Source organism: Osmerus eperlanus, chromosome 1 (assembly GCF_963692335.1).
Source record: "Osmerus eperlanus chromosome 1, fOsmEpe2.1, whole genome shotgun sequence".
Taxonomy (NCBI): domain Eukaryota; kingdom Metazoa; phylum Chordata; class Actinopteri; order Osmeriformes; family Osmeridae; genus Osmerus; species Osmerus eperlanus.
The window spans coordinates 18,492,418-18,505,008 of NC_085018.1; the positions used below are offsets into that span (position 1 = coordinate 18,492,418).

General features: G+C 38.3%; 1 protein-coding gene across 1 annotated transcript; it reads left to right on the forward strand.

The window, feature by feature from the left end:
- Nucleotides 1-464: 464 nt before the first annotated feature.
- LOC134030939 (homeobox protein Hox-C12a-like) lies at nucleotides 465-3,454 on the forward strand. The gene is made up of 2 exons (XM_062474402.1): nucleotides 465-1,026; nucleotides 1,854-3,454. The coding sequence occupies exons 1-2, from the start codon at nucleotides 465-467 to the stop codon at nucleotides 2,114-2,116; spliced, it is 825 nt and encodes a 274-aa protein (XP_062330386.1). The 3' UTR covers nucleotides 2,117-3,454.
- Nucleotides 3,455-12,591: the final 9,137 nt, after the last annotated feature.

The window sequence follows — 12,591 nt, forward strand, 5'->3', positions numbered from 1 at the left end:
AATTTGCTTTAAAAGAAAGAGTAAGACTTGCACACCAACAATGTAACCTGTATATTGGCCTGAAGAGAAAAACAAAAGAAAATCGTGTCTAGTTAGCTGCATGTTACTAGCCTATTAAATACAATGTAAAAGACAGTGAACAATAATGTAGACAATCATGTTTTGCCTATGGATTGTGACAACTTAAAATTAGATTACCAAACATTTCTATTTGAAGCACAAGATGAAATCAGCAAAAAAAAAAGCTCATTAAATGTTTACAGAATATTTAAAAAGCTTATAAATTCCGTAACAGAAGTTAATGTTTTGTTTGGTCAGACATGGACGAAGTGGGTGGCACCTTCCGTAACGCAGTTTGGCTGGGACATGTGGCCCCGGTTCGACCAATCACGAGGCCTGCACAGTCTAACTATGTTAAATGTCAGATTGCTATAAACTAGAAGCTCTAGGTCGGGCCCGCCGAAATGGGCGAGCATAATCTTCTTAATAGCGGGTTTGTGGGACCTTTGGTAAACATCCACACGGGAGACACATTTTACCTTCCAAACTTTAGAGCGTCCGGTGGACAACTGGCGGGTCTACCCTCACTCTCCTACCCAAGAAGGGACAATGTATGCTCCCTCCCTTGGACCCCGTCAGAGCCGTGCAATGGATATCCTCAATCTTACTTTAGCAGTCCTATGTCCATTAACCCCTCTTTCAACCGTACATGCGAAATTACGAGGCAAGATGAAGGCAAATGTTTTTACACCAACGGTGGTGGTAACAGAGAAATCTGCGAAAGCTCAAACCTCAAGCGCGAGGAGAGGACAAGAGGAGAGTCTTGTTCCTCCATAACGGTGGATCATCTGCACAACGGGATGACAAACAACGGTACCTTTTCTAAGTACGACTACAGCAACGACCAATTAAACCAAGATCCGCCATCCTGTCAGTCTCTCGAATCTGACTCCAGTTCATCGCTGCTCAATGAAGGGAGCAAATCCTCATCCGGCATCGCACAGGCGCTGACATCCCCTGGCAATCATGTCCCAAACGCAACAGTGGGCGGAAGTGAGTGTGAATTTATACATATGAATGCCATGTGTAAAATGTTGTATGATCTTTTGGTGCTTTTATAGATTTGCTATTTGCTTCTCGTTTCAATGCAGATGAGGTCGCCTGTATTGACGTGAGGCTTGCATGTTGGGATGGGCACCGCTAGGGGAAGCATTTACGAAGGGGTTCATATTTTCGTTTACGCGGAGCATTTTATACACTAGTAAACCCTTTCAGAACCATAAAATCAAGATATTGTTTGTGGTAAAAAGAAAATGAGAATGGCTAGATCTTACCAGGAGAACAAAGAAGCTACATAATTGAGGATTGAAATGATTATCAGCCAAATGATCAAACTCGGCTAATCGACGGTCAATTCCAGCAAAATCTCAGCAGAGAAATACACCTGCATAACATTCGCTTATTTAATGGAGTCTAATTTGCATTTTTTGGGTTAGTTGATGCAATGTCTTTACATAGTTGTTATGAAACCGTTATGTTTTTTTTAAATTTTATTGCAGGTTTAGACGCAACGTGACTAAGTAGTGAGATTTATTGTCTCCTTAACAAAATGAGTCTACAAGACAAGTGCTTTGTGTATTCACTTGATATTTATTTTAAATCATTCGGAAAACCACTCACACCACTGGAATGCAATCATTTCAATTGCACAAAGTATTGCATGCGTATTCGTGCTTTTATTATTTTCGAGGTCAGCATGGGTAGAAAATGTGAACTGTTTGAAACTGTTTAGTAATATGTAGGCCTATTGAACACACACGTTATTCTATCTTTCTCTCTCTCACTCGCTTGGTCGCTCCACTCATTCTCATCACCAGGTGCTCCGTGGTACCCAATGCATACACGAACCAGAAAGAAGCGTAAACCCTATTCCAAACTCCAGCTGGCAGAGCTAGAAGGAGAGTTCATGTTGAATGAATTCATCACCCGGCAGCGACGGAGGGAGCTATCTGAGCGCCTGAATCTCAGCGACCAACAGGTGAAGATATGGTTTCAAAACCGCAGGATGAAGAAGAAGAGATTGATGCTTAGAGAACAAGCTTTGTCCTTCTTCTAAGAGAGAGAGATGTAAAGAGAGGAAAGAATAATGTGAAGAAAGATGTATGTAATCTCATTGAAACATGCAAGTGATTATGTTATTGTAGATGGGCTGTACACAGCATGCAGTCTCCTGACGGCCTTTAGATAAGGATATTTTTACTGTGACAAAATAACTTTAGCCAATTCTGCTCAGACAACCGACCAAATTATGGTAAATGATCGTCCAGTATTTCAGATCTCCAATATTGCAATAGTCCATGCTCATTATATATTTAGCCTAATTACTGTCCTGCAAACAGTAGGCCTGAAATTAACACATTCATTCCATAACGGACTTGAAATTCGCGCTTGGTATTCTTTATGATCCATCGCTGCAGACCACAGGCCAAATATCTATGGACTTGGCTGTAATTCTTTAAACTAGCCTACATGCTGTGAGGTTCAACCTATATTTGCAGCTTGGAGAAAATGTTCTATACATTACAAACATTACTCCAAATGAAATAAGGCTATGTGTTAACAAGGCTTACCAAATCGGTTAAGACTCTTTTCAGGTTCTAAAATGAATGTATGGATGTGATTTAATGTAAATACATTACTAAAGACTTTCGTTGCAATGAACAGTGTAGCCTACAATCTTCTATTCATATCCGGTTGAAAATATTTGCTTACACGTGAAAGCAAGCTATGTTTTCCATCAACTCTGCACATTATAGGAACATCCACGATCAAGGGCAAACACAGTGTTATCTTGGTATTCGTTACCCTGATGTTATATTAAAGCACTATGCTTTTCAATACAATACAATAATGAACAATAGTTCACCTGTGTTATCACCGACTGTGAACACTAGAGCCATGGGTCAACACTATCCAAGATAGCCCAGACACACCAACATGTGCTTAAACAAGCGCAAGCAAACGCAGTGCACGCAGTGTGTGCACTATTGAAGACAGTGAGAAGCTGTTTGAAGGTGTTTGGAAGTGTGCAAAGGACTGTGCTGCTATATTTGTTGAATGTGATTCTCAGATTCTCAGAGGGTGTAAGGTAATATAACTTCGTAACGACGACAGAGATCTCTCTATTGCAATAGTCATTTACGGTTTATGCAGCCAAATATATTTCCACCCATACACGAACCCACTCTCTTAAGTAATCAAAATGGCAGTTTATTCTATACTGAATATAGAACCATACTTTTTTTTCTGTTTAGAATTATGCATTGGCCACGCCTGAAGTCGTTTTCATTTCAATTATAAAAGTGTTTTTAATCGTGGCGTAGGCTACTACATTTTAGAAGTCAAGCCTTTCAACACCAAATCTAAAAATCACTTTTCGTTTATAGACTATTTAAGATTATTTACCCTGTATGTAAAAAACATATATTTAGTAAACATCTAGTACTGCAATATATCATTAGTGTTATAAGAATAGTGACTGTGATAGTTCTTGTATTCTTGTCGACGTGACATGTGTTTGTTCAGGATTTGGAACAGGCTTTTTCCACAGTATTTTGGTTACGAAGATATAGGCTAATCAAAATAGTTTGTGCTGCTGTTTCTCTCTCTCTTATGTTTTTGGTATTGTGTCCACGAAACAAACTCACTTGAGAGTATAGTCTGTGCTATGGTTAAAACACCAGTGTTTACAACTATGAATTTAATGACCATGATAAAATAAATATTTTGGTGTGTGTTATGTGTCACCTATAACTTGCGTTCATCAACCCTGGCCTATAGGCTACCAATACAAATTATATGAATGTGTCAATTAATGTCGATTAAAATATGCAAACTTTTATATCGCACATTGTAGTTGTTATTTTCTTTCTTTGCGTAATTTCTTCTTGAAAAATGTTGGTTGTTCTCAGTAGCGTCAATCACGCAAATCTTGTATAGCCCAATGAAGACCTAATAGACTACCTCGGCCATTCTAAAGATTTTGGATTCTCAGCTCTTTTGAGATACATTTTATGATGTAGTGGTATGCAAAATAAAAACAATAAATGTGTTTATATTTCCTTTATAACACAAGTTGTTCGTGGTATCCTTTACAAGGCGTTAAGAGGACACAATAAAAAAATTGCAATGAAACCCTTTATTCGCCCCGTGCACTATTTCAGCGAGGACTAGGGATTAGATCGTGTGTTTGCAGTGACAAATCCTTGGTCCTCCTAAACAACAGTGAAAAAATATAGCCTACTTTCAGCATTGATGATATATTGGTGTAGGCCTATATTGCTGAGACTGTTTTCGTCTTTTGTTCCAAAAACAGACAATAAACTGATATCTGCACGTGTCTAGCCTACCTGAGACACATATCCTTAGACTATGAAGCCTAGTGTTGAATGATTAATCATCGATCCAACATTGGTTCTTGAAGCCTACAATAATTAACGCGTAGACAACATGCAAAAAATAGCTTACAATGTTTGTTTCTTTAAATGTTGCTTTTCCTCAAGTGTCAGCAACATCACAAATTACTACCACTATCGGGACACCCGCAATGCATGTTCGTTGTTATTTTCGTCTAAGGTCATCCACCATGGTCAACACCATTTGACTAACAATCAACTCAGCTAGTCTAAATTTACGAATAAATCTGATTAACAGGTGGACCAGCCATTGATCCATCTGACCAAATACGGCTTCAGTCAAGGTCAAATGCAAATTTGCCATAGGCCTTAGCAGTATGCTGTGGGGGCACAAGCAATAAGCCTAGACTGATGCTACAGATTTGCTACAGAAACAGCCATTAAGAGGGAAATTCTCGATTTCAATTTTAAAGCGGTTTAGAGTTTTGAAAATAAGACTATAAACATAATACTTTTGGATGCATTTGAATAGTTTTACACAATCGGTAGAATGAAGCAGCCTACTGGCAATACAATTTGTTGTCTTCCGTTTGGCTAGGTAAGTAGCTTACTGGGTAGGCTAACCAATTCAAAGTTGTGACTTTGAGACGCCTCCAGGGTCTTTTATGGCTTGTCTGTGAGGCTCAAAGGTCAGTGTTGCATGGTGTTGACGCAGACCTTGAATGTGGGACCAAGACTTCCCCTCTGTATTGGAAAACAATCGAGAGAAAGGAAATGGCCCTACATGTGTCCTCTCTACCAGGATGATCAGACTGTTGCATTGCGTCATCAAACTACAACAGACATTCTGGTATGTAGTATGTAGCCTATTGTATTCCCATTTGTTGCGATGTTGTGGTTGGCAGTCTAAAAAGGCTCTTTTAATAAAAAAATATATACAAAAAGCCGGACATCAGTAAAAGACAGGGGTAAAGCAGAACCATTTAGGGCAAACAGAAAAATTGGGGCATGAAATAACTATATATAAAATGTTATTTGAAACGTAGGAAGTATGATTTCGAGGACCGGGGGGATTAATCTACTCTAGTTGGTTTAGGATGTGCGCAATTAATAATTCTTAAGAGCAATGCCATCCTATAGCTACAGACGAAATAGTGCAACAAGCTCATAAACACGCACATTTTGTAACTCTCTGACACACATGTACGCACGAATCCTTATTGCAACGAAGTCTGATGTATAAATATTCAGACATCCCCAAAGAAAACGTAACTCATAACTTTAAATATTAAACACAAGGCTGTTGAGAAACTGTAAACTGCTTCCTGAAGCCATGTTTTCAATTTATTGCAACCTAGGTTAAAGCTTTTGATAATCGCATATAGCCTATGTCAAAAGGTGCCCAAGCCACTATAGGCTTTGTTCGCTGATGGGATTGAAAAGGCTAATGTGTAGCATTAGCCAAACTCAACAACCTGTCAATTGAATCATTTAAGGAAAATTATAAGTGATGTTTTTTGCTTATGGAGACTATCATGAAAATGAAAAACAATGACTAGACCTATTAGGCCACACTGATCAGTTTAAGGCTGCTGGGTTATGTTAAGGTAAGACAAGAGACTTAATAACAAACCTCACGAATCATTAAAAATTGCCTGTTTGTAATGGTAAATAATTAGAATTGTGCCTTTTAGTAAGGCCATGTAAGACAGCACCCAGGGAGTCTTTACAAGAAACAATGGCGCAATCGCTTTACAAAGTGGGCCACCATTTGGAATATGAACCAAATTGAGATTTCCAAGATTATTTACATCAAACAGGCAATTTGTATAATGACATTTAAAATAAATATTTACAAATAGCCTGCTACGTAATATTTAGGACCATTAATTAGGTTGTATTATATTTCTTACGAAAATTAAGCCCATAAAATTTCATTCATGCGGTGGAAATGTTGCACGTACAAATTCTGCCAACCCTGCCAATTATTTTATTGCATTTCAATAAGCATATTTCACAGGTAATGTCCATTCTACACATTGAGTTTGTTAAGAATGTCTTTCCAAGAGATGCTGGATGGCGTTATAAGCATTGGTGCATGCATGAAATTATTTTGCGGTTTTAACGGACTATTGCAGATGTTTCTCTGCTTCCTCGTAATTTATAGGACTACATCTAAACAGACATATGCACTGATGTATGCGATGCACACATGTGAGCGACCTTATATTACTGCAGTCTAAATAATAGGCTACATAGCCAATATGGAAATATTGTGTTTTGTTGGGAGTTATATTGTGTACGTCCACTCCTAAACATATTGGCCACATTCAGAAGGTAGATATATTGGTATATATCTTATAATTGTGTGTGTGTGTGTGTGTGTGTGTGTGTGTGTGTGTGTGTGTGTGTGTGTGTGTGTGTGTGTGTGTGTGTGTGTGTGTGTGTGTGTGCAAGACTGTTATGCTTTTTAATGTGAACCTAATGTAGTTACTCAGTATGAATATTAAACATAGAAATTTGAACTACTTTGCTCTACTCGTTTGTATGACCATCTTCTGCACATATCTGACACATATATTTTCCATGGGTAGGCTTTTAAATGGTAGGCTTCGTTTACGCGTGCAGCAAAATACAATTCTGGCAAATGTCCTGATACTCCAGTGGTTACGTGTTTTCTATTGCAAGCACTTGAGTAAACCCAGCCTATGGGTATCCCTTATTTTGATGTGAAGGGCTTCCATCTGCCCCCGCGGACTGTGTGGCGCATGGTCCCCGTCGTCTATGTGGGCGGGAACCCCTATACAAATTGAAGGTCAAGTTAGTACGCTCCTTATATGGAACTCCAGTGTCAATTGCCAATGTTTTGAGCAGGGAACCGGTAGAAACTGTTACAAGAGGAAAGAAAAAAACTAATATAAGACGTATAGTGGTTGTTTTTTACTTTAATGTTGTTGTTGAGAGTAAAGAAAGACAACTTAGCTGAATTGAAAGGGGCAGGAGAGGAAAAGGTTCTAGATTGTGTATTTGAGAAAATAAATTGTTTCTTAATAGGAATATAAGATGCAATATATCTAAAGTGATCGGGATGCCAACTTCAAAAGCGGCAGTCTCAGCTAGATCTGAAGGCAGCAGTGACAAGAGTTGGAGAGGAAATTAAACGTCATAAAGAGAGAGACTCAATTAGGGGCCCAATGCTTAAAAGCTACCGAATCCTGTAGGAAACAAAGACGGATATTCGGTAAGAAAACACAGATTCTATTTCCTCTCTCATAAATCTACTTTACATTTCAAATACTTGAGAAAAAAAGTTTAACCGTGTAAGCTTTTTTGTCTGGTCTTAAATAGTAAAATGCGGGTAAGCCAAAGTTCAACAGATATCTTCAGTATGTGTTTTTTTGTTAAATAGTGTAGCCTAGAGCCTTCTAGTATACCATAAAGAGCAAGTGCTATGTCTGCAAAGCTGTTTCACTGTCTGTATCCTGGAAAATAGTTGTTTGATAAGATGCGCATTGTGCCCATGACAAAATTCCAAATCAACAACAAAGTCTCCCACATTTGAGCATTTTATTATGGTGCTTTATAGTCATGACGTGGTAGATAAACGAGCCTATAGCTTACCTACCGATTCTGTCATTCAGTTTAGCTATCTCAAAAACCGCAATGGCAATTTCCGGAGGCTTTTGTGTATTTAACATTTGCATATTTGTAAAATATATACAATTTAGACTTGATATGATGTCTTGCCTCGGTTTTACAATATTCAACAAGGCAATATCCAACTCAGCATTGTTAAGGAGTGCACATTCTACTTTATGGAAGGGCTACTTATAACTCAATGTTCAGAGCCTGTATTCAAGCAGTAGACTTAGCCTATATCATAATTAATACATCGTCAGATGGTGTTCAGTCTATTGTATCCTTTGTCACGCAAAAAAGATAATTCAAAAACGAAAAGGGCGCGGTAGACCTCTTAGTAACAATAGAAGAACCATCTGATGAAACGTTCGATTCTTAGATCTAGACAGATTTTGTCACGTTTCTAAAAAAAATCTGTTGTAGAAATATATTGAACCTTGGGGTTCTGTCTAAAATCTTTGATGATTTCATTGGTTAAAATGAGTTATACACAGAAACCCTTTTATTTGATTGCAATAGGACAGATATTGAGCCTATACCAATTCGAACTACAATCATAGAGCACCACATAGCTTAAACGACGTCAAATTAAATGATGGATTTCAGTCTAAATAAGCACGTGTTATGACGCGTTAAGATGAAGTCCACTAAGTTGAAATTGCTTCACGTTTTATAGCCTATACAGAGATGGGTCTATATTTTTAAGATTTAGTATGATACCACATTATCAACAATAACTTTTTGACCATAGCATATGATATAGGCTATGTAGGCCTATAATTCCTCATTTTGGATTTTCCGGTTGACTTCGTTATCCCTATTTTAAAGTATTACAATATCTGTCAAAATCTAAGAATTTAAGTTGACTTTGCATATTATTGTTGACGAATACCGCAGTGACAATGAAATTGCTAATTTGATGCAGTGTATGAGCAGAAGCAGTCCTGTCCGTATTTCTCTGAGCCTAATGAATCTAAAATATGTAGCCTATTTTGTTTCTTATGTCCAACTCTGGATCTGTAAACTAGTTTTAGTGTGTAATATGTTTTGTGCATAGTAGCTATGCAAATTTTACACATAGGCCTACATAATGCTGCACAATGAACGGCCTAAAAAATAACCTCAAATGTGGAGTGTGAAACCATAGCCTAGGAACAATCGGTTGATATGTGTTCGTCAGGTGAACGTAAACGTTCTCGGATCTTTAAAGACATTGTGCTTTCAGACAACAAGACAGTGGCCTATTCAAGAGATTTTTAGCCCAATATGCTTGGTTTTATCCAGGATTTGCTCGAACACAACAAGAAATCTGGTTAAAAGATCAAGAAAAATCCATAGCCCTGCTGCATAAACTAAACCCAGTAGGCCTAGGTTATTTTACGTAGGGATAAGCCTACCATAGGCCTATTGTGTACTGTTCAAAAGGTCCAACCCAAAACTTCCGAAAGTAGGCTCCACGTTTTAATATATGAAACCTATAATAAGACGAATTTCAAAATCGGATTGCGCATTCTGGAATATCTTTAAAATGTCAAGTGTATAGCCTACTTAGGCTACATATCCCGTAGCCTAATATAGCCTATGTACTTATCAAGTATCAATGACGTACAATTGGCTTTGAAAGTCCTCAACTGAATGTCAAGAAATTGCTTTAGGTGTGTGCGGGTCTTCATTTCGTTGTGTAGTAGCCTATAATGTTCTAGCCTCACAAAAAGTGCACACCGTTACGTTTATTGAGCTTTTCCGTTTTTGACAGTTAACAAACTGCTGATCAGCATGCGCATTGATGTACACCATTGTTATACATACCAACCCTCTGCCGCAGGCCTATGTTGCTTTATCAAATGTAGCCCCTTACTGGCAATTAATTTCATTCATTTGTGCCTCACTGCTCCACATCTACATCCTGTCGCTGTGGCTTGGTGCCTTTACCAGCAAACTCGATGAAACCATGGATTTTTGTTGACTCTTGAAACTGTTCACAGCTCATACAACCGAATTTAATTGCTTGGCGAACATCCAATTAAAATGATCTAGGCCATGGGGGGACAATAATATTGCTACATAGCCTACGCTTAGACATATAGAGTTTGTTTTAGTTCGGCTTTATGGAGAGCCATTCAACGGGACAGGGTTAACAACAGTTGAGGTCTGATTTTAAGAATAGATTGTAGACTATGAATGGATTAAGGTCTGCGTTTCTTGTAACTTTAAGAAGGGAGGCGCTCCTTCGATTCAACAGACACATGTCGTAAAGCCTGCTCTCCGACAGTGTTGTTTTCAAGCAGAGAATGGCAAATATTTACAACACCGAGCTCTCCTTCAAGTCTCATGACGTAAAATTGTTTTCAGGCACACTGTGTATCGAGAAAGTTTATTTGAAATCCTTAACTAATGTTCAGGTCACAAATAAACAATAAAATACGTTGTTCCGAAAACTACAAAGAGTTTGTTGAAAAATATAATTCACAGCATTTATTTGCAGCGAGAGCATGCGTAAGCTCTGTCTTTGCTTAGGCCTACATTCTTATAGTTTCACTGACACAATTGTAGATTTGTTGTTGTTGTTGCAGATACCAGGTTGGTAGGCCTATCTTAGAGGGCTCTATTTGCTGCATGGAATTGAGAGCCACTTAATGGTCATACGCGGCCGACAGTCCCAGGAAGAGGATACTATTTTTATGGCAGGCTATTTGTTTATTAGTTCTACTGCTCTCCGGGTGCAGTTTATGTTTGTCGCCATTCAATCTAATATTTTCGTGACAAGGTGTACTGTAGCAACATAGTAACAAGCATTAGCCTATAAATTAGCCATATCTGCAACACGCCTTATTGAAGTTCAACAGCTTTCTTGGTTGTATGAACTGACTGTACAATGAAGAAAGCCACATCTTAGTACTGATGGTATAGGCTTCTAACTAACAGCCTATATGAAGTGGTCTAATACATTTACATTTACATTTAGTCATTTAGCAGACGCTCTTATCCAGAGCGACTTATAGTAAGTACAGGGACATTCCCCCCGAAGCAAGTAGGGTGAAGTGCCTTGCCCAAGGACCCAACGTCATTTCGCACGGCTGGGAATCGAACTGGCAACCTTCAGATTACTAGCCCGACTCCCTCACCGCTCAGCCATCTGTCTCCCCGTGTTAAGCGTGTAATAGCAAGCCTGTATATAGTCTAATAGCATTGCATGAAGTAATGGCATCGCTGTTTATCACTGATTAAGAGAAGACTAAATGATTGTCTATCCTACAAAGGTTTCTTTCAGTTCAAGATGAGAAGAAAAGTTGGTTTACTGCAGCTATTCTGTGTTTTATGGTGGTTGCTTACAGAAATTTGGTGGTCAAATTCAAGTGCTGTGTCTGGGAAGCTGTCTGGTTTCTTTGTACTTGATGGTAGGGTTTGGGTTATCTTGCGCCACGACCTTTTTATCTGTGGGAAATTGGGCTGTTGAACTAGGCTAACTGACAAACATAAATAGGCCTACCACAAACGAAAGTTGTGTTCAAGTTCATTTTAGACTATTGTAATCTACGCTGAAATCCATACAATTTTTACATCTACATGTTTAACATCTAGGCCTACTTCACGTTTATGCACAAATGATTGGGTATTTAGTATTTAGTGTACTCAACCAAAGACCAATCAAAATTGTCCGATTAAAAAGTATCCATAAAATGTGATATTTTCTGGGTTTTAGCTAAAGATAACAAAACGCGTTGGCATCAAGGCTAGAGCATACAGAATAAACACATCGTACCACGGATGCGATTTTACAATAGAACAAGAGGAATAAAAGCGTTTTATGCTTATAAACGCTCCTGGAGGTATGGCCATGCACAGGGAACAATGACAAATGGCATGACAAACCCCATTTATTAAAAAGAGTAAAAATCTACTCTAATCTACCATTTAGCCTACTCATAGACAACGAGTACAATGTTAGTTCTTTTTAGCCTAATTCATTTCGCCCAGTCTAGTCAGTAGGTTGAAAAGTAAAGTCAAACAAATGCGTACACTGGACATAAAGATGACTAACTACACCCGCAAATGCGCGCTTATACGTATCTTTCTTTCCTGTATTTTGTCTTCAACTTTGCCCCCGTACATCCCCCTACTCCAATACCCTCACACCCTCACACACAGCGATTATGAAGTTAAGCAATGATTTTGCCAATGCTTTGGTATATTGTTGTGTTGACTTAGAGTTTCACGTCGTCAGACACTGCACTATTGTGAGGCTACTGGCAGTAGACCAATTAGGCTACTTATTACATTAGGTTCTTATTCTTTATTCTATTCATTCTTCTGGACGAGACGAAATAATGATAATGACTGGCATACACACAAAATATCCCAACGCCTATGTGCATGAGGATTGGCCTCAAATTTCAGGATTAGCCTGAAATCAATAAATGAAACCGTTTTCATATGTCACTCAAACTAGAATTATGATAGCCTATATAACTATAAATTCGTTTAATAATTTTCTAAATTGAAAATCCAGGTGAAATGCCAATGTTATTAACAGGGG

Coding starts and splice junctions, on each gene's coding strand:
- LOC134030939 (XM_062474402.1), top strand. CDS start 465: ATGGGCGAGCATAATCTTCTTAATAGCGGGTTTGTGGGACCTTTGGTA. Junction 1,027..1,853: donor GCTGACATCCCCTGGCAATC/ATGTCCCAAACG, acceptor CACTCGCTTGGT/CGCTCCACTCATTCTCATCA.